A 26,026-nucleotide genomic window follows, 5' to 3' on the forward strand; every position below is an offset into this window, starting at 1 on the left:
ACAAGTGATCTAATAAGATGCCTTCGGGCTGGAGAAATACTTTACAAAGTAATAAAACTGGGTGAGGTAGTTGAGGGTGATGGAGTGGAGGCAGGAAGCTGCTCTGGGTGGCCAGGGAAGCCTCTGAGGACACGGCAGTTTGAGCTGAGACTTGAATGCCAAAAATGCAGCCATGGGAAGATCTGGAGGCAAGGGAAGTGCAAAGGCCCAGAAGTGGTCTAACAGCCTTGGCGGTGGGAACAGTCTTGAGGTTTTGAGGAACAGGAAGAAGCCAGTGTGAGATGGAAGTGCAGGGAGGGTACCAGAGGAAGTCTGAGAGGACCTCCTGGAGTGGTGAGGCTGGGAATTTCAGTCCAGGGTCCTAGAAGGCACGCGATGGCCTGGGTGGGGAGGTCCCTGCTGGAAATGTTGGAGCGGGTGGTGAGTACCTGGATCCCATTAAACTGGACTCAATCAATGTATGTTTGCAAGTTTCCACTATAAAAAAAAGTTTAAAATTTAAAATAGATTAAATGCTGCTGATTTTTAATATTATGATTATTAATTTCCGGTGGCTGAGAGCAGATGACTGTGTCAGCTAGCAGCAGGGAAGCCAGCCAGAGGCAGCACACGGCACAATAATTCCACCGCCTCCCTTCCTCCTCCCACTGTTCGGGGGGCGCAGCGAAGACGCGTCCACAGCGGGATGCGAGCAGCTAGGGTGCGGAGCTGCGGTGTTGCGTTCGGCAGGGGAAACTGGTGGCAGGCGACTGGGGGATTTAGACTGGAGAACCAGCCCTGAGAGATTCCGAAAAGTAATTTCATGCAGGTCGGGCCGATTCTAACTTGGGACACCCCGCCCGCGCACACTTCCTCCGCACTTGGGCTCTGAGCGAGGGGCGTCCAGGTTCCGCCCCCGCCCGCGCGCCCGGGCTCCGATTGGCGGAGCCGCGGTGGGGGGCGTGTCTGACTGGAGTGGGCCGGCCGTAGCGCAGGCCGCGGGAGGGGCAGGGGCACCCAGACCCGGAGCGGAAAGCAGCGCGGGAGAGCGGGCTCGCAGACGGGCGCTGGGCAGGGTGCAGGCGCGCGGGGACCAGACGGAGGAGGTAAGTGCCCCCGGGCTGGCCGGGGCGCGCGGAGCAGGCGAGCAGTGTGCCCGCCGCCTCCAGTCTCCCCGGGCCGCCCTGTCCAGGTGGCTGCGGGGCTCTGGGCGGGAGCGCAGCCAGGGCCATCTCGGACTCTGACCCGAGCAGAGGCGCGGAGAAGGGCGCTTACTGCTGGTTGGGGGTGCTGGACGCGGGGTGGAGACTCCAGGGGCTCCAGGGAGAGAGGGGTGAGCGCAGGTAAGAGAGCTGGGCAGTCAAAGCAAGATCCCCGGGAATGCACGACGGGTGAGCGGAGGAGATCCGGAGGCGCCCCCGGATCTGCCCCCTGGGCGACAGGGATCTCTGCACGCCAGTTTTCCCGTGATGGTTCTGAGAGACCTGGCCTGACGCCATCGTCGTGGTCTCACTCCTTGGTCCCGGTTTTCGGGGTCTGCACAAGTGGACCAAGACAACTGCCCCCGTGGACTGGGGAGGTGGGGGTGGGGGCGGTGGCAGTGTTTTCCAAGTGGCCTAGGTCCTCTCTGGCCTCTCACTGAGGAACAATCTGAATCCCGAAGCGTTGGAATTTGTGACTCTTGGCAGGAGTTGTCAAAGGAAATGGCTGGGCTTAATCTCCCATTTCACAGAGGAAGTCACCGAGGCAGGCCCATAGAGATAGTGCCAACCTGGAATGAACTGGAATCTCTTTCCCTCTCTCTCTCCCCGAACACGGAAGAGTTAGGCAGGGGAGTGGTGTCATCAGCCCTCTTTGCAGGTGTGAAAATGAAGGTTCTAAAGGTTCCAAGGTTCAGAGTCACTCTGAAACTTTATCTCCACAGTCCAAAGAAAATGTCATTTGCAATTTGAGCAAAGCTGTTATCTCACCCCAGAGGATCAAAAGCCAGCAAGGAGGGGACGATCCTTGCTGGGGTCATTCTTGGCACACAGGTTCCACTTAGTACTGGGGTGTTCCTGGGCACATAATTTCCACTGGGGTCTGTGCTGGCCAAGCGATGACTCTAACTTCAGCCTGTGTGCCTGCACCCGTCAGCCCCAAGACAGGAGGTGAGGCAGCCCAGCTGAGCTTAAGGGACCTGCCTACACCACCCCAAGGGATCCCTGGGTTGGAGCTGGAGTGTACACAGGGGATCAGGCATTTGGAGAGGAGCCCTGCGCTCTGGACTTCAGGATTTCTGGTTCTGTCTTCGGTCAACAACAACAGCTTTCGGCTCAGGGTTATTTTTGGAGCTGAGCCGTTGGGCAGTAATTTTGATGATGGAGGTGATACTTTCCCCAGTGGGGCTTTTATGAGGATTAAGTGAGATAATACTTATAATGTGCTTACTGTTGTACGTGGTGAGCTGTAAGCTCTTAGTTAATGGTGCCTCTGGTTTATTTTCCTTATTACTATTTTTTTCATGGAGAAGGGCCTCGAGGAAGCACAGGACTGGACAAGGCTGAGGGGTGGCCCCCTCTGGAAGGAGAGGACATTTGGATCATGGCACTCTCCTCAGTGTACTTGGAGAAAAACTCGGACCCTCATTTTGGCCTCTGGACCTTCAGGACTGGCTTCTGCTGGTCCCTTTGACCTTACGTCTTACCTCTCTCTCCTTCCTCTACAGCCTCCATGGGTCAGATTCTTGAGCTGTTCCCAAGGCCCAGAACATTCTTTCCTTAGCCTTTGCATGACTGACTCTTTCACAGTATTAAGGTTGGTGCCAGGTTACTTCCTCACCAGACCTTGCCTCACCCCCACCCCCACCCCTGCTGTGCCAGGCAGATCCTCTGTCTTTTTCTTCATGGCACTTAGCACTCACAGTCAGAAATTACCTGTTGATTTACTTACTAGTCTGGCTGCCCCACCAGGAAGTCTGTTACTGAAGGGCCTGTCCCTAGTTCCTTGCTGTAACCTGGTGCAAAACACAGTAGGACTCTGTCTGGCACATGGTCAGACTTATAGTAAATATTTGGAAGGTGAAATCAAGCAGGTGTGGAAGCCCAATGGGCCTGGTTGGGGCTGGCGGGAAGAGGGGCTGGTGATGAATCAGCCTGGCCCCAGTCAGAAGCCAAAGGATAGTCCAAGGGCCAGTATCCTTATTCCCCCTCTCTGTGATCTTGGCCAGGTTCCTCCCTCTCTTATAAGCAGTGTCCCCAACTGTAACTCTAACAGAAGGGTGGAGCTGGTGTCCCTCCTAGGTCCTGTTTTCCAGGGTTCCCAGGGTGGGGCCCCAGACATCTCTCTCAAAACACAAAGGCTGTTTCTGAGTGGAAGAGAGGAGAGAACAAGTTCCCTCAGGACACAGCCCCGTGTCAGGTGCATCCCTGGAGGAGTTGTATTATGCATTTGACAGTATGGGGTAGTATAGATCAGGGGTCTGCAAACTTTTTCTATAAAGGGCCAAATGTAAATATTTTAGCCTTTGCAACCAGCCTCTGTTGTCATGTTCCAATGACATTTATTTAGAAAAGCCGGCAATGGGTCAGACTTGAGGTAGGTTTGACAGACACCTCGTCCGTCATGCACAGAACCCTGGCCATCCAGCAACACTTGGAGCATGGTTCCCCAGACCCCGGTGCTCACTGAGCACCTTCAGCCCAGCTCAGGTGGTGGGATCACTTGTGTTCAAGAGGGCCAGCCCAGGAGCCTGGCACCCTCCCAAACCTTCCAAAAACAAACAAACAAGTAAACAACAACAACAAAACCGGGTCTATTAATTTCCCTGCTGTCAGATACTGACCAACCCTCCAGGAATGTCCCCCCTCTGTCAGCACCCTGGGTGCTGGGTACCACAGCGGAGGCCGCACAGGCACTATCCCAGTGCCAGAGGCTGTCCAGAGGCAGGCTAGTCCCAAGAGGAATGGGGTCAGCTCTCCCCTCCCCTGTCCTAAAGGAGAGAGATTCACTTCTTTGGTGAGAATGGTAAAAAGAAGGATTCCCCATCTGCTTGGGTGAAGGACTGCCATATTTACCAAGAAAAATGTCCAGGCCATGTCAAACCAGGGTGTGACATTATGGTTGTGGGAAGGGAGGGCAGATATGGAGAGAACCCCAGGAGAATGTTGTCTGCCCAGCCCCTCACCCAACCTGGGACCCACTATAGGCTCATGGAGGAGAAGGGCATGTGAGCCTTCTGGATGCCCCAGTCAGTGTGTGGGATCAGCTCAGGGCCCAAATCCCTTTCACAAACACCCCCACACTTCCTGGGCCACATTTTGCTGCCAGCAGCTGAACAGGGGCCATGAGGGCCTGGAGAGGGTCTATAGATCAACGGCTGGGGACGAGCAGTATGGGAGTCTTGCATGGGGCATCCTGGTGCCCCTACAAGGGACAAGGAGACAGAGTTGTAGGCCCTCCCCTGCCTGAACCTCACCCCTCCCTGGGTGCTGCCCTTCACTTCCTCCATGCCTCCCACCTGGGTAGCGCCAGGTCAGAGTGGGGACCTGGGCAGGCTGGCCCCTTAGAGCTCACCAAACCCCACAGAGCCAGGTGGGGGCCATCTGCTGTCTTCTGTCCCGGCACAAAGTCTGTCTGCTTCAGCTGCCAAACGTGTTAAGCCTCAGTCTGTGGTGGTAAGATTGGGTTTTCATCCAGTTCTGCCAGACAGCCTGACACACAGGTGTGCTTGGAGGAAACAGGTAGCACTCTTTGCTCAGGGCTCCTGGCATCTCCTGTGTCCCTGGACCCTGACGCTGTGTGGTCAGGGGAGGCCCCGCCTGGTGACCCACTGCATGCGCTGCAGGCCAGAGCTCGCAGCCAGTAAGCTCAGAGCTCCTGAAGCAGACACTGTCCTGACCTCTTTTCTTTTTGAGGACCTTACATTTAGAGAAAGAAAAAGAAGCTCATCTTCCCACTTCTCAGAACTGGCTGGTATTGTGATTTTATCACATTGCTGCTGCTTTTTCTAAATAAAAGAAAGAAAATATCATAGATAAAGGTGCAGTCCGACTTGATCCCCCCCATTCTTGGTCACATCCAGGTCACCCTTCCCCAGGCCACTTTCTGCTGACTTTGGTTTGGGTTTATCATTTTTTTTTTTTTTAAGCCTCGACATTTTTAAGTGTACAGTTCAGTGGAATTAAGTGTATTTCCATTGTTGTGAAACATCTCCAGGATTCTTTTCATCTTGCAAAACAAACTCTACACCCATTAAATAACAACTCTGGGCAACCACTTTTCTACTTTCTGTCTCTATGAATTTTACTACTTGGAAGTGCCTCATGTAAGTGGAGCCATGCTGTATATTTGTGACTGGCTTACTTCACTGAGCATAAATGTCTCCAAGGTTCATCCATGTTATAGCAGGATTTCCTTCCTTTCTGTGGCAGAACAGTCTTCTGTTGCACATTTTATCCACCCATCGATGGACATTTCTACCTCTTGACTATTGTGAATACCACTTGGAGACCCTGCTTTCAGTTGTTCTGCTATACACCCAGGAATGGGATTCCTGGATCATATGGTATTTCTATTTTTAATTTCTCGAAGAACCTCCATCCTCTTTTCCTTAGTGCTCCACCAACTTATATTTCCAGCAACAGTGTGCCAGGGTTTCAACTTCTCTGCATCCTTGCCAACACTTGTTATTGCCTGGGGTTTCGGGGCTTTTTTTTTTTAAATAGAAGCCACCCTCATGAGTGTGAAGTTCCATCCTGTCCCTCTTTATTCAGAGATCTAGATCTTGAACACTTTTGAAATGCTGTGTGATGTCTGCATATATAGTATCACACACCAGTCAGCAGGTTGCTTTTTCCACTCACCGTTTGATGTTGACCCACATAGATTGGCTGAGTCATAGTTACAGCCAACAGTATTCCCTTGTATGAGCGGACCTGGCTATTGGACCCGTTCCCCTGCTGCTGTTCCCCTGCTGCTAGACATCTCTCTTGTCTCCACTGCAGGCACTACATTCACTGCATTTGGTGGTCTCTTTCTACTGAGCTCTGAGCTCTTCCGGTGCAGCCATCATCCAGCCCATCCCAGGGTCCCAGCATGCAGCCCAAGGGCCGGAGGGTGGCCTCTGGAATTTTGCCAGGCTATCCACAGCAGGGACCCAGTAATCAGTCCTGGCAGGAGAGCCCCAGGCTGTCACCAATAATCAGCTAGGTTTGCAACACACAGCCAAGATTAGCAACCTAAAAATAGTTGTTCTTTCGTAAGGTGGTGTGGGCAGCGCTTCTCAGGATGCCTTGTGGTCTGAAGGGGGCACGTGGTATGTGACTCAGGGGGCCGAGCACCCCTCTTGTGCAGTGTGTCCGACCCCCATACGGGGCCCTGCTCTAGCTTCCCACGAGCGGTCTGACATACAGAACTGCACTGTGGTGACCCAGAAATACCACATGTGTGATCAGCTTGGCCAGGGTCATGCTGTGTGTGCCTGTACACATGGTGCTGGCAGTGACATCAGCTGTTACCTGCTTCCTCTTCAGAAGTAAGAGCTAACTCATGCACGGTGGGTGTCTGGGAGCTTCGGAAAGGTCCCTTCGTTCACTAGTGACTTACAAAACACTTAGCACTGTTCCAAGCACTGGGGATACTGTAGCAAACAAGAAAAGGCTCCTACTCTCATGCAGCTTACAACTGAGTGAGGAAAATAGAAAACACATAAGCAAGTGATAGATAGACAAGAAAATATAAAGTCCTAATAAGTCCTGTAAAAAAAAAAAACAAAACAAAACAGGGTAACATCTTCGAGAAAGGGTCAGCAAACTTTTTCTGTAAAGGGCCAGAGAGTAAATATTTTAGGCCTTACGGCCTATAGTCTCTGTCACCACTAGTCATCCCTGCCTTTGCAGCATGAAAGCAGCCACAGACAATTGTAAATGAATGAGAGTGACCATGTTCCAATAACACTTTATGTACAAAAACAGGCCATGGGCCAGACTTGGCCCTCAGGCCATAGTTTGCCAACCTTGTCCTGGGTCTGGGGAGAAGCTACCTGAGCTGGGGTTGTCAGAGACCCTTTCTGAAGGGAGATAAGAGCTGAGAGGTCTCAGGAGGGAGTCACAGGAGGGAGCCAGCATGGGAGAGCCTATCTCAGGCAGGCATGATAGCGCCTTGCTGCGGATTCAACGGGGTAGCTGTGTGGTGAGAAGCAGGCAGCCTCTGGCTCAGTGTGAGAGAGAAAAATGGTGGAGCTTGCTTATGGGCTGGATGTTGGAGGTACAGGAAAGAGGAAATTCAAGGATGAGTCCTAGATTTGGGTGAATGGTTCTGTTTATGGAAAAGAAGAAAAGCTGGAGGAAAAAGCTGGGTTTGTGTTGGGCATGTTGAATTCGAGGACCTTTTCTTAGATGAGCGGGTGAGAAATCACGTGAGCAGGTGGACACCCACAGCTCAGAGAGAAACCAGGACCGGAGGCTTGACCTGGGGAGTCAGTAGTGTTTGGGTGGTCTTGAAAGCCATGAGTCTGGAGGATCAGGGGAATATGTGTGGACAGAGCACAGGGGGCCTGCATGAGACCTGGGCCACTGACATTTTGTGCTTGGCAGGGGAGGACAGAGTGGGCCTCACACTCCACGGAGGAAGGCACTGTCTCCCGGGGTACAAGCTCTGGGCCCCCTACTTACTCACAGAGCCTCACTTTCCCTGCAGTCAATGTGGGATTCTACCTCCTAGGATTGGTGTGAGGATTAAATAAGATGTTCATGCTTGACGTGCAGAAAGCACTCAGCACATGGTACCTGTGATGATGGCAGTGGTGACCACTGAGCTCACAGGCTGTGTGAGTGGGTTGCAGGTCTGTGATGGTTTGGCTTGATGGATGGGGGAGTCAGTGGTGGGTTAGGTATGCAGACCCCCATGGCCTGGCACTTGGTGTCCTGGTACATGCACCTGTGCCCTTCCACCTGGGGCAGGCCCAACGTGCCAGGTCCTCGGTGCCCCTGGAAGCCCCTGATGGGAGTTGGGGCTCAACTGGGGTGGTCAGCGCTGAGACTCGTTCTACCCTGTATCCCAAGGCTCCCCAGGGAATCGAGCCCCTACTGCCCACAGTGGTAGCCTGGCGCAGCCACACGTCCCATCCCCAGCCGACTTCCTCATGCCCCTCACGGGGGAATCCCCCTTCATCTCTCCATAGCTAAGAGTTGGCTTCTGGGACACCGAGTTTGGTTGGTTGGGTGGCTGTCTAGGCCCTCTGGGTCGCAGTAGGGTAATGAGTGGCTTGTCTGGCTGGGTGGGTTCAGTGAGTTGGCGGGGTGGGCAGTGTGGTCCCACCACCACTCTCCCCCCCCCCCCACCTCCCGCTCCCTGCTTACCCCCAGCTGTGCCGGGCAAGCTGATGCCTCCCTCACCTGCTGCTCCTCCCACAGTCAGGCTGCCAGAGAAGATGGTGGATTACCTGGCCAACACGGAGATCAACAGCCAGCGCATCGCCGCGGTCGAGAGCTGCTTCGGGGCATCCGGGCAGCCCCTGGCCCTGCCAGGCCGGGTGCTGCTGGGCGAGGGCGTGCTGACCAAGGAGTGCCGCAAGAAGGCCAAACCGCGCATCTTCTTCCTCTTCAATGACATCCTGGTGTACGGCAGCATCGTCCTCAACAAGCGCAAGTACCGCAGCCAGCACATCATTCCGCTGGAGGAGGTGACGCTGGAGCCGCTGCCCGAGACCCTGCAGGCCAAGAACCGCTGGATGATCAAGACGGCCAAGAAGTCCTTCGTGGTGTCGGCCGCCTCCACCACGGAGCGCCAGGAGTGGATCAGCCACATCGAGGAGTGCGTGCGGCGGCAGCTGCTGGCCACGGGCCGCCAGCCCAGCACGGAGCACGCGGCGCCCTGGATCCCCGACAAGGCCACGGACATCTGCATGCGCTGCACGCAGACGCGCTTCTCGGCCCTCACGCGGCGCCACCACTGCCGCAAGTGCGGCTTCGTGGTCTGTGCCGAGTGCTCCCGAGAGCGCTTCCTCCTGCCGCGCCTGTCGCCCAAGCCCCTGCGCGTCTGCAGCCTCTGCTACCGCGAGCTGGCCGCCCAGAAGCGGAAGGAGGAGGAGGAGGAGGAGGAGGAGGAGCAGAGCGTGGGGTCCCCCCGGCAGCCGGCCTACCTGGCCGGGGCCATCTGCGGAGCATCCAGCGGGGACGATGATGACTCTGACGAGGACAAAGAGGGCAGTGGGGACGGCGACTGGCCCAGCCACGTGGAGTTCTACGCCTCCGGGGTCTCCTGGTCGTCCTTCCACAGCTGACGCGAATCTGCAGCTGTGCGGGAGGGCCTCCCGGGTCCCCTCTGCATCCAGTCAGACTCCATTGCCCGTGCTCCCGAGAGAACAGAGTTCCCGGACTGCCCAGCAGCCCCCAGAACCCTGCCCCGTGGGTGGCAGGCGCAGTGGGAATGGCTCTTTCTCTCTCGGCCCCCGGTGCCTTTGGGCTGGACGTTGGCAGCCTTCTGCTCCACTTCAGGTAATTCTCTTTCCAGTTAGCAAACCCAAACACTTCGGCCTCTTGGGAACAAATTTATTTCTCAGCCCTATGAGCTGTAGCCCCAGATGACCCCTTGAACTAGACAACCCCGGGTACCTGTCAGGACCAGAGGGAAGGTAGGACTGGAGCGAGGTCCCCAGTTCTCTGAGGACGTGCACCACAGCACCTGGCCCTGGGACAAGCACACCCCCAGGGAAGACTGGGAGCCCTTGAAACCACGGTCTGCCCGTGCACCTTGCTGAGGCCCACCGGCCTGGGTGGCTGGCCCTTGTCAGGCCAGGCATGTGGGCTCACCTTGAGCCAGGCAAGAGAGCCATGCTCCGAGTACCCACCAGGCTTGGTGCAGCCTGACTCCTGGGGGTCCAGGGCAGTCTGCCCAGGCCTCTGGCCCCATCTCACCTCTGTCCAGCTGTCCAAGAGTCTGATGCCTCTCAGTCCAGCCCTCCTCTCTCCCTGTGGCTGGGGAAGGCAGCGTTTTCTGTTAGGACTCTTCACTGCAAGTGACAGAAACCCTACCCAGACTGATTTAACAATAAAATGAACGTTTATGGACTTGCGTGGTCAAAAAGTTCAGGAGGATTTTGCTTCAGACATGGCTCGTGAGGGGCTGAAACCATGCTGGGTGGCAAATGTCAACAATTGTGTACCACGCTGGGTGTTCCTGGGAACACTGGCAGCATAGTGGGGTCAGACATTCACACCACGTGGATGTGTTCTTGGCTGGTTCCCAAGGAAACCTCACCATCCATCTGGGTACTCTAACCATGGCCCAGCACCTGTAGCCCTGCTCACTTGGTGTGAGTCATCTAAGTGGATGGACAGCGAGTAAACACGGAGCCACTTGTCCAGCTCTGCCTGGGCCTTCCAGGCTCAAAGCTCTCCCATGCAGCCTCCTGCCTGGCCTGCTCCTGGGGGTCGTGTCACTGAGTGGGAGAGCCCCAAGTGCAGCAACTGGCCTTGCTCAGAGCGAGTGTGTTGGGACTGGAGCTTGAAGGCCAGCCTCCTGATGCCTGGCCTGCAGCTGGCCGTAGGGTCATGGGTCCTTTGATGGTCTCCTGCATTTGCTTCTGCCCTGTGGCAGAAGAGGGGAAGATCACTGTCAGCTAGAAGTAGTGACTCTGGGGGAAGGAAAGCATCCCCTAGCCCTCATGGCACAGTGGGCTCTGGCCAGGATAGGAGGTCTCAACCCCATTATCTGGGCTCCAGGCCCTAGGTGAAGAATTGCCCTCTGCCAGTTCTCAAATCCTCACGTGCAAATAGAATCCTGAGGGTCTGGTTAGAATGCCACCTCTGATTTGGCAGGTCGCTGGATCCCAGGGACGGCAAGCCTCCAGTCCAGTGAGGGAGGATAGAAGAGGTAAAGTGTGAGGCACCGGGGCCTGCCTGTGGCCTTTCTGTGCAGGCAGAGGGAGCAGGTGGGAGAGGGTCAGAGGTACTTCCGAGAACGTGTTGGTTTTCAAGCCCTTGGTCTCCCTGAGCCACACAAACTGGTCCAGGTTGGTTCTGCCTGGGCGGAGGGCTCAGGGCAGGACACATCACAGGATGAGAGACAACTTCCTGAAGACAGATCAGATACCCTCTCACAGCCAGGCCAGGCAGCCCCATCCCTTCACCCCAGAGCTGGTGCTGGGGCGGGGAGTGCCCAGCTCCAGCCACTGGCCTCTCCATCACAGCCGCACTCTCCTGGAGCCTCCCTTGCCTGGTAGACGGGAGTAGAAGCAGCAGGGGCAGCATTCACTTGGACAGGAAGGATGCCTGCAATGGATCCTGGGCACTGCCAGCCTTCTCTACAGGTGCCTGACACGGGGGCACAGAGCACAAGACCCAGGCATGCAGGGCAGGTAACCAAGGTCCATGCCTTCCTCACCAGGGCTGGGCAAGTGGTGCCTTGTCCCTCAACCTGGGACCCTTAGACCTGCTCTCCTTGTACCTCCCCCCACCCAGGACTGGGAGAGGGTGGCTGCCTCCTTGAGCCCCAAGGTGTTAGGTACAGCCTGTAAGGACCCAAGGGCTCGAGTGGCCAGCAATCTTTGGAGGGCTTTCATTCATGCAGATTCATTGCTCTGTGCCATGCCAGGTGCTGAGGACACAGCTGTGAGTAACACAAGGTCCCCACTCTTAAGGTTTCTCCTCTGGCAGAGGAGACAGGCACAGAAGCTGGTGCTGTAGGTCCTAGTATGTGCTGTGATGGGACAGGGACTGAGGTATGACAGTGGGCAGGTGGAGGACAGCACGCCACAGAGGCAAGCTCCCTGTGATCGGTGAGAGAGTCAGCAATGCCATCTGGGGAGATGGTGTTCCAGTCAGAGGGAATGACAAGTGCAAAGGCCCTGAGGAGGAGAGGAGTCCATGTGTTCTGGATCAGCATGGCTGGATTGAGGCCAGAGAGGTGGCGGGACCAGCTCGGATGTGCCGAGAGCCACTGGAACCTTCAGCAGGGCAGCACGTCTGCTCTCGGCTTTCAAGAGCTTGCCCTGACAGCTGTGTGCAGATGGCTGAGGCAGAGAGAGGGGCTGTACAGCCCCCCAGACCCCTAGGATCCCTGAGACAAGGAACTAGGTTCCACTGAGGCTTCATCTGCCTGTGGTGGTGGGTGGCAGACAGCTGGCCTTGGCTGTCTCCATCTCTTCCTAAAGAGCCGGCCCCTCCCCTGTTCTACAAGATGTTCTGGATGACTGCAGATGGTGCATCAGGAAGCTAAATAAATGCCATGGGCTGAACTTTGCCCTGGGCCAGTGAGGTCCAGTGATGACCAGTGCCCCTGGCCACTAAAGCACAAAGGGGAATGTGTTGGGAGGAAGCAGGGCCTCTCAGAAAAGAAGATCTGGGCCCAAGAAGAGAAGGGGATGCCTCGAGAGACCCCATCTCTCACTCTTTTACGTCTGCTCCCCTCCAGAGACAACCTTGTCAGCCTGGCTTGGGTCAAGGGTCAGGCCAGGCCCTGCCTCCAGCCACCCCCGCCCCAGGCTGTTCTGAAAAGGGGCTTGCTGTCCACCAGGCTGCTGGGTTCTGCGTTCTCTCACCTGCCTCCCCAACAGGTGCGGTCCTGAAAAGCTCTGGAGTTGCCCCAAGCCAAGGCCACACAACTGACCCTCGCCCTTGGCTACCACTCCACCCCCACACATGCAGGAGGTCAGGAGTCCTCAGGCTGAATCGATGCCTCTGCTCTTCACAATGTTCCCTTTCCCCAGAATGAAGCTTGAGGTCTGGCTGCAGGACTGGGTCTGCTGGGCCTACGTCCCAGCCTTCCCTCTCTCCTGGGGCTTCGCTTACAAGGCCTGGCAAGGGCACGGGAACCGGCTGTCCTGCCAGCCAAGTGCTCCCGTCTACCGCCTGGGAATCCTTCCTCCCAGCTGCGCGCGGACTCGGAGTGTCTGCCAGAGGCTGATCGTTCAGCCCGGGGAGGGGCCTCTCTTGCCCCTCCTCCTGGGAGATGGCGATGGGCCAGGGGAGGTTCTGAGGACCAGGCCATGCCTATGAGGGGCACTGGAGCCCCCCACCACCTCAGCATTGCCTGAAGCGCCCTTGTGGCATCAGCCCTGACAGAAGTCGCTCCAGGTGGAAAGTGGAGTCTCAGCAGTGACCTCATGGCATTTGGGGACTGACTGACAGGCAGGCCCTTTAGAGTTTGACCTGCCCCTGGGCAGGGATGCGGTGCTCCCGAAGGACTCTGAGGATACTGAGAGAGGCCTCTGCGGGCAGTAAGCCAGTGACCCCTCCCTGGAAGTTTTGACTATTGGGATTTTTAGGTGCTGAGTCTTCTTAAATAGGGCCCACCTGCATGGGTACTGGGCACAATTGCCAGAAGCAGGGAGTCAGGCAGGGGGTTGACAGGACCGGAGGAATCTTATCCCTCCTTGATGATGGTGGGGGCAGTGGTACTGGTGCTGGTGGTGACAGCACGTGCCACTTTCTGAGAGCCGTCTCTCAGTAAGCCATCTATCAGCATCAGTCTCAGGAAGGCAGAGCCAGGTTACATAAGGCCATCCTGTGTCTGAAGGGGATGTGGCCTGAGTCCTGAGAGAAGGATAGACAAAGCCAGGAGCCAGAGCTCCCAGAACAGCTGTGTGATCAGGGAGGGCTTCCTGGAGAAGGTGGTGTTTGGTTGAGCCTCAAGGAAGTCATGACTTTATCAGAAAGGATGGTAATCTCCATTAGGACTGGAACTCTGGGTCGTTTTATTAACTGCCCTCCTGTCCCTGGCACTGAACATTTGTTGGTTAAATAAATGAATCAAGTAAGAAATGGGGTTGAAGGCAGGGCAGAAGGGATAATAATGAAATGGTCATTGAACCTCACCTCTGGAGCCTCCAGTCAAGGTGCTGGATGAGAATTGTTGGCCCTGGCCTCTTTCTGGAGGGTTGGGGACCAGCACTTCCCCCCAAACACTGACCTCTGCCCTGTCAGCAGGGGCAGGAAGTTCCTTTCCACCCCCTTCCAGGCAGAGCTTTCTGGAGATGTGATGTTAAGACCAGTTTGCAGGGGGACATCATTCAGGCTGGCATCAGAGGATTTCAGCTGGCCGGGCCTCTCCCCTGCCTCAGCCGGTTCTTGAGGACTCAGCTAGAAAGAGGATGCAGGGGACATCAGGGCCACTGCTGGACTCGGCTACCGGGCAGACTAGGAGTGACTGCAAGGCTGACCCAGTTCTCAGCCAGGATCCTGGAGCTCGTAGGCCATTCTTGCAAACTGAGGCAGCCACTTCTGCTGGCCTGCCTCTGACCCGGCCTTGCAGGAAGTAACCCTCCTGAGGGCTGTGGGCAGGGGAGAGGCCGCCTCTGAGTTGGGCTTTTCACACCTGGCACCAGCATGCTCTGGGCTGTCTTCCTGCCTGTCTCTGCACCCAGGCTCCCATGTCCGAGGGGAGGGAGCCCACGAAGGGGCCCACCCCCTCGACGCGTATGCTCTGCCTTAGCCCTGAGCAGGTTCAGAGACCTGTGCCGGGATTTCAGATGTTGGGGCTGGGTCCACGAGCCACAGGAGGAATTCTGCATCACCAAACCCAACAGAACCAGACCCCAGGCTTCTCTTCTCTGACTTTGCCGACTCTGAACCCAGCATCTGCCTTTGCCCATGAATTTGGGCCTCCCTGTGGACCCCAGTGCTGCTGCCACCTCTGCTCTGCAGCCTTCCTGGTTGTCCCAGGGCAGCATTGACTGTCCCATCCACGCTCCCAGAGCACCTGCAGCCTCTGCTGTGGCTCCCACCCTCCACCTGTCACGAGGTGTCTGAGTAGGCCTGTGCCCACCAAAGCTGGCCTTGGAGTCCAGGCTGCTTGAGGGCAGGGGGACCACTCATTCACCATTCACCTACAGCCCTCACATTCTCGGCAGAGTTCTGCAGATGCCTTTCTTTGAAGGTGGCCTTGTGACTTCCCCTAGCTCATGGAGGATGATGGCAAGATAATGGGGTCACTGGGGCCTCAGAGCCCCTGTGTCCGAAACTGACTCCACTGGCTTCCCCTAACCAGCTAATCCTGTCTCCACTGGTGCCTGTACCCAGGCCTTTGAGACAGACAATGGGGGGGTCTCCTGACCCTTCCCTTTCCTGTCCCCCCACTCTTGTACCTTTCCAGGCAAGCCGGGCCCAAACTGAGGGAGCCTGTGGTGCACGGGGGGCACCGAAGGAGCTCCTTTAGGGCCCTGGAGGGAGTAGTTCAGGCAAGACCACAGAGGGGCATGGGCCAGACCCCACAAGATAGTCTTTATCCCAGCAGAGAGGGAGCCCTGTGCACACACGTGCACACACACACACCTTCCACCCCTCTCAGCCTCCCTCCTAGTTTCCCAAACTCCCCATGTCAAAGCCTCAGACTAGCTTTTGGAGCAGTGTGCAAGGGAGGAATAGGGAGTAAGGACGGTTGCGGGGAGGGTGTCACACAAGGAGAGTGAAAACCCAGGGAGGCTCTCAGGAGCAGCTCATGTTTCCTTCACTGTTTGGGCAGGGAATCTGAGGCCCCAGGGGCAAGTGCACCCCTGACATGAGTCAGAGTCAGTGCCAGATGAGAGGCTGTGGCCAGAGCATTGTCCCATGTCCCTCCCAGAGTCCTGTCTCCTGCCAGCTCCCTTCACCACCACAGAGCCCAGCTCTGACTGAAATGTTCCAATGCAGAAAACAGAAAGGCAGGCGGGCAGGCAGGGAGGGAGAGAAGAGGGGTGGGCGAAGACCAAGCCAGATATTTCTGGGCAAAAACAAGGGGAAATTTCAATCCCTGGAGTGTCACTTCAGGGGGTCTGGCCAAATGTTTTGACCCCAAAGAACAGACTTTCCGGAGAACGGTTTCTGCCCACTGTGGCTCCAAGTTGGAGGGAGAGGAGTCGGGTGCCTGAAGCCAGTGCTGGTGCTGCCCATTCTTTCTCTGCACAGCTAGGTTTAACAGGACCCCTGGGTGCCCACAGCAACACCCAGGGCTGTAGAAACCCAGGGTTCCAGGATTCTGGAACCACACACACACACACACCCCCCACAAGTTTTCCTTTGTGTGTACAAAAGGAAACTTTATGCGGTTTGCAAATTGCCAACATTCTTAAAATGCCAAAATGCCTTCCTTTGTATTCCAACCAAGCCTCCTGGGGTCCCCACCCCCACCCAGGAAGTAGATGAACCCTCTCAGCCTTGGCCCAAGCCAGCCACTTGCTAATCTCTTTCCCCAGGCTTGGGCTGGAGCTGGCCTAAAAGAGTGGAGTCAAGGCAAAGGAGCTCAGTGAGAGGGAGTCTGGGCGGGGGCTGGGATGCAGTCATCACCCCCAAGACAGGCCCAGGCTCCCCACATCTGTTCTGCACTTGTGTCCTCACCTTGAAACACTGGCCTGCTCACAGCTCCTTGCCCCCTGCTGCTGCAGTGGGTTCATGGGGTGGTGGGCGCCCATGGCTCACCTGTGCACACGTTTCTCCTTTGGGTGCTCACACTCTGGTGTTTCCTGGAGTGAAGTAATACAATTGTATATATTGGTCTCTACTCCCAATTCCTGGCACAGAGCTCCTGAATACCTTGGAATTTCCCAGGTGACAGGAGTGCCTTATGTCCTAATGCAGTACTTAGTGGACAAGACCAAGCCATGATTAGAAGCTTGGAACTTTCGGTCCCACTCCTCATTCTCCAGGAAGGGGAGAAGGACCAGAAACTGAGTTAATGATCTGTCACGATGATGGTTCCATAAAACACCCGGAAGTATGGGTTCAGAGAGACTCTGGGCTGGTGAACACGTAGAACTGCTGGAAGGGAGGTGCGCTGGGGAAGGGGGAAGGTCCACACCCCTTACCACGTACTTGCCCTACACATCTCTTCACCTGACTGGTCATCTGTGTCCTTTATCATATCCTTTATAGTAAACCACTAAATGTTTTTCACCGAGTCCTGTGAGCTGTTTTGGCAAATTATCAAACCCAAGGAGGGGGGTCATGGGAACCCTGACCCAGGTGACAGCCTGGGACTTGTGATCGGCGTCGGAAGTGGGGGCAATCTTGTCCATGGCATTTGCACTAACTCCAGGGGGGCAAGGTCAGAACTGAATTGAATTGTAGGACACCCAGCTGGTTGTGGGGAATCTCTCGGTGTGGGGGAGAATCCCCACATGTGCTGTCAGAAGTGTTGTGAGTGTGATAGGGCCATGAGAATAAAGGCGGTCACAGGCGTGTTTCTCACACACCCCTGGGGAAGCCCTCTTCCTTACTTTTGGCCACGGGCTTTAGTACAGCTGAGCCATCCACATCCTGGCTCTAGGAGTGGGCACAGGACCCGGGTCTGGACAACCAGCACAATTGGGAGGCCTGAGGGGACATACTGAGGGCTGTGAGGGTCCATATCCACGTCTCCCACCTGCACAGAGAGGAGTGGCCCTGAGTCACGTGGCAGGGAGTGGCAGCCCGGCTCTCAGGAGGGCCCAGGGAAAGGGAATGGGGCCCATATTCATCCTACAATGAGGCTGTGGCAAAGACAGTGTGCAGATTTCAATTCAATTAGGGAGAAACCCACCCAATGATGAACAGCTCCGAGATATGAAAACAGAGCATTCAAAAGCACAATGGACACAGTGATTGTTTCCTTTATTCAAGTCACAGACAAAGCGACATCTCACTCAGGCAGCCTCAATGTCTCACAAGCTGATTATCACATGAGTCAAAACTCTGAGGAACAAACATAATTCAGATGCAAACCTGATTTGGGGAAACAAAGCCCGTCCAGTCCCCGTCAAGTTAGGACAACAATGACGCAGAGACACTGAGCTCAGCAAGGATGTACTTTCTGAGAGTACCATGTCCTCCACTGTTCAGTCCAGGGTATGTTGAACATCGATCTCCTCTCCAAAGGTCAAGGAGTAAGCAGTTAGGAAAATCAATATGTCTTCAGAGCAGTACAAGGAGGAAATTAGCATGGGGCGGGACATGAAGTTCAGAAGTGGGGGCAGTTGGCCACCTGGGGTACCCGCTGGGACCTTTGGGTTTTTTATCGAAGTCTAAGCTACATCCAGTAAAGTGCGCAGATCTTAAGTGTTCAGCTCAGACTCCACACACACACACACACACACACACACACACACACACGGGTGGCCCACACGAGCAGCACCAAGGTCAAGATACAGAGCATCTCCAGCACCCAGAAGCCTCCCTCAGATTCTTCCAAGGGTCCCTGCCTCCGAGGGACTGGTGTTCACGTAAGTTTTCCCCTGTTTTTTTTTTTTAACTTCATATAGATAGAATCATAGTCTAAGTTTTTGTTGTTGTTGTTCAGACTTCTTTGCTCAAATTCTGTCTGTAGGACTCTCCATGTTGTTGTAAGCATCTGTCTGTACTTGGTGTTTTGCATTGTGGTGGAATATTCTATTTGGTGGGCCCTCCACAACCGTATGTCCTCTCTACTGTGGATGGGCATTTGGGTTGTTTACAGTTCCAGGTCGTTACGAAAAAAGGGGCCATGACCATTCTGTAGACGTCTTTGGTGGACAAAGCTCTCATTTCTGTCAAGGGTATGGTTGGGGTGGCAGTGCTGGGCCACGGGACATACGTACGTGCAGCTTTAGCACATGCTGCCCGGCTGTCCCCTGCAGTGGTTGAGCCGGTTTGCACCCCCCAGCAGATGTGGGCTGCAGACGCTCCACACCTCACCAGCCTCACCAGCACTGTGTTCTGTAGGGCTCTCTCACTGCAGCGACTCTGGGGAGTCACCTGGAATGCAGCCTGACTCCGGAGCTCACCTCAGCGGGCTCGTGGGATGTGGCCTTTCCTTGTGCTCAGGAGAAGCCGGTGTGGGAGACTGAGGTGGTGCTGGTGTTGGGCCTGCACGTGAGATGGAAAATGAAACCCCAAGGAAGCCCATCGGTGTGATTTTTATTCATTCATTCAACAAGAGCCCCTTGAGTACCTATAGCACTGGGGATACAGCTGTGGAGCTGTATCCTGCTCGCAGAGCTCACACTCGTGTAGAGAGACAGACCACAAGCACAACTGGAAAATATATTATACTCTTTCATACCTCTGGGGTCTTTTCCAGCACTAGGAATATTCCCAACCAAGAGGGGTGCACTATGGAGGCACTCAGTCTGCCCCTTGTTAGTTCAGCTCTGTTGACGAGCCTTTTTTCATTTGGTTTCTGAAGAGATAATCTCAACACCCTTCTCCTTGATGTAGATCCTGTAATAATGGAGTATCTGAGAAGGATTGAGTGTACAGATAACAACAACACAGAGAGGGGGACGGTGAGAGCTGGGTGGCTACAATTTCAGATCGAGTGGCCAGACAAGGCGTCACTGAAAAGGTGTACTTGGGTCAAGACCTGAAGGAAGTGAGGCAGATATTTGGGAGAAGAACATCCCGGGCAGAGGAAGCAACAAGTGCAAATGCCCTGGGGTGGAGATGTCCCCAGGCTGGTGGAGGAGCACGGAGGAGGCCGGTGTGGCTGGCAGAGCGAGAGAAGGGGAGAGCTGCTGGAGATGTCCAAAGCTGGGGAGACGGAGCAGGGCCCTGGAGGCATCGTAAGGACTTTGGCTTTGCATGGAGCGACATAACAGGAGTCATGGGAGGTGTTTCAGCAGAGAAGCACGCCTGACTCACCTTTTAGCAGGACCACTGGCTGCCACGGACTGGACTCACGGGGGCCGGGAGGGCAACCTGGGAGCTGTTAAGGAGGTGGGAGGTGATGATGGCTGGCACCAGGCTCCGTGCAGAGGTGCTAAGACATTAAATACCGATATATTTGCAGGTGGGACCAACAGAATCTGCCAGTGCATTGGATACAGGGTGTGAGAGAAAGAGGTCAGTGCAGCTGCAAGCGTGAAGCTCCTGGTTTGTGAGACAGAGAAGGCTGGGGGCCAGCCACCAACCAGTGGTGGTTGTCTGTTGTGGTTTCTGAGCGGAGAGTGTGGGTATCAGGAGCTCAGTTTCGGCATGTAAAGTTGGAGACTGAATGCAAAGTTGTACGGGAAGGACTAGAGCACAGGCAAGAGTCCGGGCTGACAAACGCTGTTGCACACGTGGACAACCCCACAGGACAGACCGGAGGCTAGAGCCGCGGAGGTGGAGGTGGAGATTGGGGAGCAGCCGGCCAGGCCGGAGGAGGGCCTGGAGAGCGCGGCAGCCGGCAGGGGGCCCAGCCATGCCAGACGCTGCCCACGGGGGTCATCGGGTGGCATGAGGACCAAGAGCCAGCCTGTGTTCAGTAACGTGGATGTCACGTGAAGTGGTCGCCTACAATGTGGCTGCTGTGACAGGAGAACATTTAGTGGGCTGGTAGGAGCAGAGGCCCACTGGAAAGCACCCGGAGAACAGAGCCAAACTGGTGAAGTCATCTGAAGAATTCCATTGCAAAGGGGAAGAGAAACGCCGCAGTGGCTAGAGATGGAAGAGGTGCTTTATGTATGTGTGTGTATATATATATGTTCATGTTTATTCATTTTTGAGAGATAGAGCGCAAGTGGGGGAGGGGCAGAGAGAGAGAGGAGGAGACACAGAATCAGAAGCAGGCTCCAGGCTCCGAGCTGTCGGCACAGGGCCCAACGCGGGGCTCGAACCCACAAACCGTGAGATCATGACCTGAGCCGAATTTGGTCGCTTAACCGACTGAGCCACCCAGCCGCTCCCAGAGGTGCTTTTTAAACAGCTTTATTGGGATATAATTCACATCCCATAAAATCTATCTGCCCTTTAAAGTTTGCCGTTCAGTGATTGCTAGTATATTCACAAGATTGTGCACCCGTTCCCACTATCTAATTCCAGGAGATTTTCATCACGCCAGAGTGGAACCCCACACCCACGAGTGCTCACTGCCCGTTCTCCCCTCCCCCGGCCCCTAACAACCACCCATTTGCCTTCAGTCTCTATTCTGGACATTCCACACAAGTGGAATCGTACAATATGTGGTCTTTTGCAACTGGCTTCTCCCACTTCGCATCTTCCCACGTTCATCCCTGTTGTAGCATGTATCGGTATATAATTCCTTTTTATTGCTGAATAACATCCCATCGCATGTTTCAGACAATGTACATACCGCATTTTGTGTATCCATTCATCAGCTGACAGACACCTAGGTTGTTAACCCTTTTTGATTCTTATGAAAAATGCTGCTAATGGACATTCACATACAGGTTTTTGTGTGGACATGTTTTCAGTTCTCTGGGGTATATACCTAGGAGTAGAATTGCTGGGTCATATGGTAACTCTATGTTTAATATTTTGGGGAACTGCCAAACTGTTGTCCAAAGTGGCTGCACCATTTTATGTTCCCACCAGCAATATATAAATGTTCCAATTTCTTCCCGATCTCATCAACACTTGTTATTGCCTTTTTTATTTTAGCCATCAGAGTAGGGGAGAAGTGGCATCTCATTGTTGTTTTGATGACTAATGATGTTGAGCACCTTCTCATGTGCTTATTGGCCATCTGGATATCTTTTTTGGAGAAATGTCTGTTCAAATCCTTTGCACATTTTTTAATTGGGTTGTTTGTCTCTTTGTTTTCGAGTTCCAAGAGCTCTTTATATATTCTAGATACTAGTCCCTTATCAGATACATGATTTGTAATTATTTTCTCCCATCCTGTGTTATTTTTTTTCACTTTCTTGATGGTGTCCTTTGAAATACAAAAGTTTTTAATCTTGATGAAGTCCCATTTATCAATTTCTTTTTGTCTTTTGTTGTTTTTGTGTCATGTCTAAGAAACCATTGACTCATACAAGATCATAAAGAGTTATTCCCATGTTTTTATTTAAGAAATGATCTATTTTGAGTTAATTTTTTATATGGTATCAGATGGGGGACTGCCCACCTTCATTTTTTTATACAGTTGTCCCAGAACCATCTGTTGAAAAGACAGTTATTCCCCATGGAATTGTCCTGGTACCCTTGTTGAAATTTTTGGGGGCGCCTGGGTGGCGCAGTCGGTTAAGCGTCCGACTTCAGCCAGGTCACGATGTCGCGGTCCGCGAGTTCGAGCCCCGCGTCAGGCTCTGGGCTGACGGCTCGGAGCCTGGAGCCTGTTTCCGATTCTGTGTCTCCCTCTCTCTCTGCCCCTCCCCCGTTCATACTCTGTCTCTCTCTGTCCCAAAAATAAATAAAAAAAAAAAAACGTTGAAAAAAAAAAAATAAAAAAAAATAAAAAAAGAAATTTTTGTTGTTTTTTAGTATGGAAGAAATGCATGTGTACATGCTTATGGGCAAAACCCTGCACAGAGTGGGAAATGGTGATGAAGGGGAAGGAGAAGAAAGACTGGAGCAGCAGCCTCCAGAGGGAGAGGGGTGCCCAGAGGAGGGGCTGGCGCAAGTCAAGGGCAAGGAGATGTGTGGGCAATGAACGTTCTCTCCCCAACACTTCCCTTTCTGTAGTGAAACAGGCACCATGTCACACTGCAGGGAAGGCAGAGGGGGAGGGGTGGGAGCTGGGAGAAGAGGTTAGCAGGAGCGGAAGTGGGCCACCTCCCTGAGCTTAGCGATGATGAACCAAAAGTAAGACCAGTCTGTGTTCAGGTGTTCTTTAGGCAGGTGCGGGGGCAGGGGTTGGGAGGGGTGTGGGAAGAGTGGAGGGATCCAAGGCCTCTGAGGGCTGCCTGTACCAGGGTGGAAGGACAAGTCTGGTTCTTTTTTTTTTTTTTTTAAGTTTTATTTATTTTGAGAGAGAGTGAGCAGATGGCAGAGGGCAAGAGAGAGAATCCAAAGAGAATCCGAAGCAGTGCAGAGCCTGATGTGGGGCTTGATCCCACACCCATGAGATCATGATCTGAGCCAACACCGAGAATTGCACGCTTAAGTGACTGAGCCACCCAGGTGCCCCTGGACAAGGCTGGTTGTTAGTGGCTGCAGCAAGCAGCCCTCTTGCTGAGGATGGTCAGGTTCATCCAGGGAGAAGGTCTTTAGCCACACACAAGACCAGCTTGTTATCCCAAGATACAGAGAGAAAATGCCCTTGCCCCTAAATCTAATTAGAGAGGGTGAGGAGGGAGTTACCAGCAAGTCCTCAACCTTCCAGTGCCCCATCTGTCTCAGTGGCCTTGGGCTGCCACAACAAAGTAGCAAAGACTGGGTACTCATCAACAATGGGCTTGTACTTAATGTAAACAATGGACATTTATTGCTCACTGTCCAGAAGCTGGAAGCCCAAGATGACAGTGCCAGTGTGGCTGCATTCTGGTGGGAACTCTTGGCTTGCAGACAGCTGTCTTTCCACTGTGTCTTCACAGAGAGATAGTGAGTGAGGTCTCTGATGTCTCTTCTCATAAGGGCACTAATCCCATCATGGGTGTCCCGGCCATGGTCTCATCTAACCCTGATTACCTCCCAAAGGCCCCACCTCTAAATGCTATCACATTGGGGGTTAGGGCTCCAGCCTATGAATTTGGGAAGCACACAATTCAGCCCACAACACCATCCAACCTGCTCTTGACCTCTAACAAGGACCTCAAACAAGCCCAGATCCTGAACTTCAGAACAGAGAAGGGACAGAAAGAGGTTCCTGGCCCTTTGCAGGGAGATGTCCATGTCACTGGCAACCCAAGTGGAAAAGAAAAATCTTTCGTCTTTACATTTTCTATTATGTATTTTAGAGAGTTGTGATGCCTGATACAGTAGCCACTGGCCACATGTGGCTTGACATGTGGCTAGTCAGAAAGGAAATGTGCTATAAGTATAAAAACTATACACCAGGTTTCAAAGACTTAATATTTTAAAGGAAGAAAAATATCTCAATAATCATTTATATCAATTACAAGCTGATAATATTTGGTCTATTTGGTTAAGTTACATTATTAAGTGAATTTCATCTGTTTCTTCTTGCTTTTTAGAAATGTGGCTCACATTTGTGGCTTGTGTTAGATTCTGTTGGCGAGACACTAGAGAGAAGACCCCACATCCAAAATGGTTCCTGGCATGGCTGACCTTCCTGCCAGAGTCCGTGGGTACAAGTCCCATGTGCCTGGGGTGGAGTTCAAGGAATTCATGTTACAGTGGGGCCATGCCTCTGAGGAGGTAGGGCCCCCGGAGCACGCTCGTGAAGACTCCGCCTCGAGTCCAGCCCAGGAGGCAGCCCCAGGGAGCTGGGGACCAGGCTGGTCCTTGTGTGGTTCAGGGACAAGTAAACCACTCACACTTTGTAACACTAGAACACCCGTGGGCACAAGATGCCCACAATGCAGGGCCTCTTGTCTGCTGCACACTGCTTCTTCTGAACCATGCCCTCACCGCTTTGGAAGCCTGGAGGGTCACCAGCACCCGTTAGAATTTGTCTTTTTCTTTATTCCCCCCAAGCATGGAAGGGTGAAACGGCTGTAAGGTAAACAATGTGTATGGAGAAGTTCTAGCGAATTTCATATACCCATCCCCATTTACTACTTATTAAAATTGGCTATTAGTATTCCATTATATTGCCCACATATGCAGTTTGACTATGTCCCTGTTGCTCAGCACTGGGGCTGGTTCCCTTTTCTCCTGCTGCCATAAACAGCAGTGCTATGAATATCTTTATCCTTTTTCCATTTGAATTATTTTATTGTAATGTTTTCCCTGAAGTGAAATTTGTTGGCTGGAAAGTGTATACAGTTTTATGGTTCCTGTGACTTTTTTTCTTCAAATAACTCTCCCAAAAGACTGTATCACCAAGTATTTCCTCCAGCACTCTGTGTGTGTGTGTGTGTGTGTGTGTGTGTGTCTTCCTGCAGCCCTGCCAGTTCTGGGTTTGATCATTTGTATTTATTTTTACCAATTAATTGTTATGTAACAGAAGCTATTATCCTGGCATTTGCTTTGCAAATGAGAATGAGTAAAGTCCTTCCCTTAAAACTCATACAAATTAAGTAAGTAGCCATCACCTCTGTAGTTTAAAGAAACACTTTTCGGCTCCTTCTGTGTGCCAGCACTTGGGATACCCACAGCTGCCCTGAGGCTACAGTCCAGCTGGCCGGCTCGAGCTTCACCTCCTGACCCACCGTTATCAAATAGTCCAAGAAGCCTCCTCCGGTTAATAAAGCCATTTACCTCCTCCCAACAAACTGAAAACGCATCAGTCAGCCCCCTTTCCCTGTGTGGTTTAGATGAATCCTGGCATTTCTTAATTGCCATATGTTGATTGTTCAGGATTGAGACACATTCTGGTTTCTATGCAAAAAGATTGCAGGAGACATGGCTGATGTTCTGTTCATGGCTTATTAAAACCTCAGGAAGACCCTAGCCGCCCTCCCAAGGGGAACTCAATAACAGGCATCCTGGTGGAGCCACGTCCTGGCCCCTCACGTAACCCAAGAAGGCTGGGAGGGAAACTGACAGAGGATGTGCATACTTGACCACTAGATGGCACCTCTCAATAACTAATGGGGAGAGAATTGCTTCCTTCCAAACCTCCAGCCCCATTCCTGACAGCCTCCCCACCATGCATTGCAACACACCCCAGTCGTGTTTACTTCCAAGCCAGACATCTCAAAAAAAAAAATAAAATAAAAAAACAGAAAAATAAAAAGTTCATTCTAGCTAAAAATACACCATCTGCCTGTGAAAAATCTTGCCCGGCGCTGTCATGTCAACACCCAAAGCAGGTTAATAACCGGCCCAGAACAGATGGTTTCTTTTTATAATTACTGGGTCCCCCCCACCACCAGCAAGGCTTCTTCCTCAGCTGCCTCCTTACCCTGCTGGCAGCCCCCTAGTGTTTCCTGGCCACCCCGCTGCCACCGCCCAGCCAGCTACTGCCCTGCCAGCCACAGGGGGCCAGCCCTTTGCCAGCCCTCTGCTCAGGCCGTAGGACCCGGGGGCTTTCAACACCACCTGGGAAGACGGCCACCAGGAGGTCACCCCAGTCTTGTCAACCCCACTATCAAAGAAAAACTAATCAAGCCAAGATGTCAGTAATCACTCAACAAATAAAGTTTAAGACACTTATCATCCTATTTCTGGGTGAGGATACAGTGAGATGTGCACCCCCAAACCCTGTTGTGGGGAAAGCAGATTATTAACACTGACTATCTAGAAAGAATTTTGACAGAATATAACAGCTTTAAAAAATATTGCATACTGGGGTGCCTGGGTGGTTCAGTCTGTTGAGTGTCTGACTTTGGCTCAGGTCATGATATCACGGT

At 53.4% G+C, this 26,026-nt stretch overlaps 1 protein-coding gene across 2 annotated transcripts; it reads left to right on the top strand.

The window, feature by feature from the left end:
- Positions 1-1,009: 1,009 nt before the first annotated feature.
- PLEKHF1 (pleckstrin homology and FYVE domain containing 1) lies at positions 1,010-25,382 on the top strand. Of its 2 annotated transcripts, XR_004342980.1 has the most exons (3): positions 1,010-1,085; positions 8,373-9,455; positions 23,744-25,382. XR_004342980.1 is itself a non-coding variant. In XM_032591400.1 (2 exons), the coding sequence occupies exon 2, from the start codon at positions 8,390-8,392 to the stop codon at positions 9,239-9,241; it is 852 nt and encodes a 283-aa protein (XP_032447291.1). In that variant the 5' UTR covers positions 1,010-1,085; positions 8,373-8,389; the 3' UTR covers positions 9,242-20,362. The 2 variants fall into 2 exon arrangements, 1 of the variants encoding a protein (XP_032447291.1); XM_032591400.1 differs by lacking the exon at positions 23,744-25,382 and having other exon boundaries at positions 8,373-20,362.
- The last annotated feature ends 644 nt before the right edge of the window (positions 25,383-26,026 follow it).

Source organism: Lynx canadensis, chromosome E2 (assembly GCF_007474595.2).
Source record: "Lynx canadensis isolate LIC74 chromosome E2, mLynCan4.pri.v2, whole genome shotgun sequence".
Lineage (NCBI taxonomy): Eukaryota > Metazoa > Chordata > Mammalia > Carnivora > Felidae > Lynx > Lynx canadensis.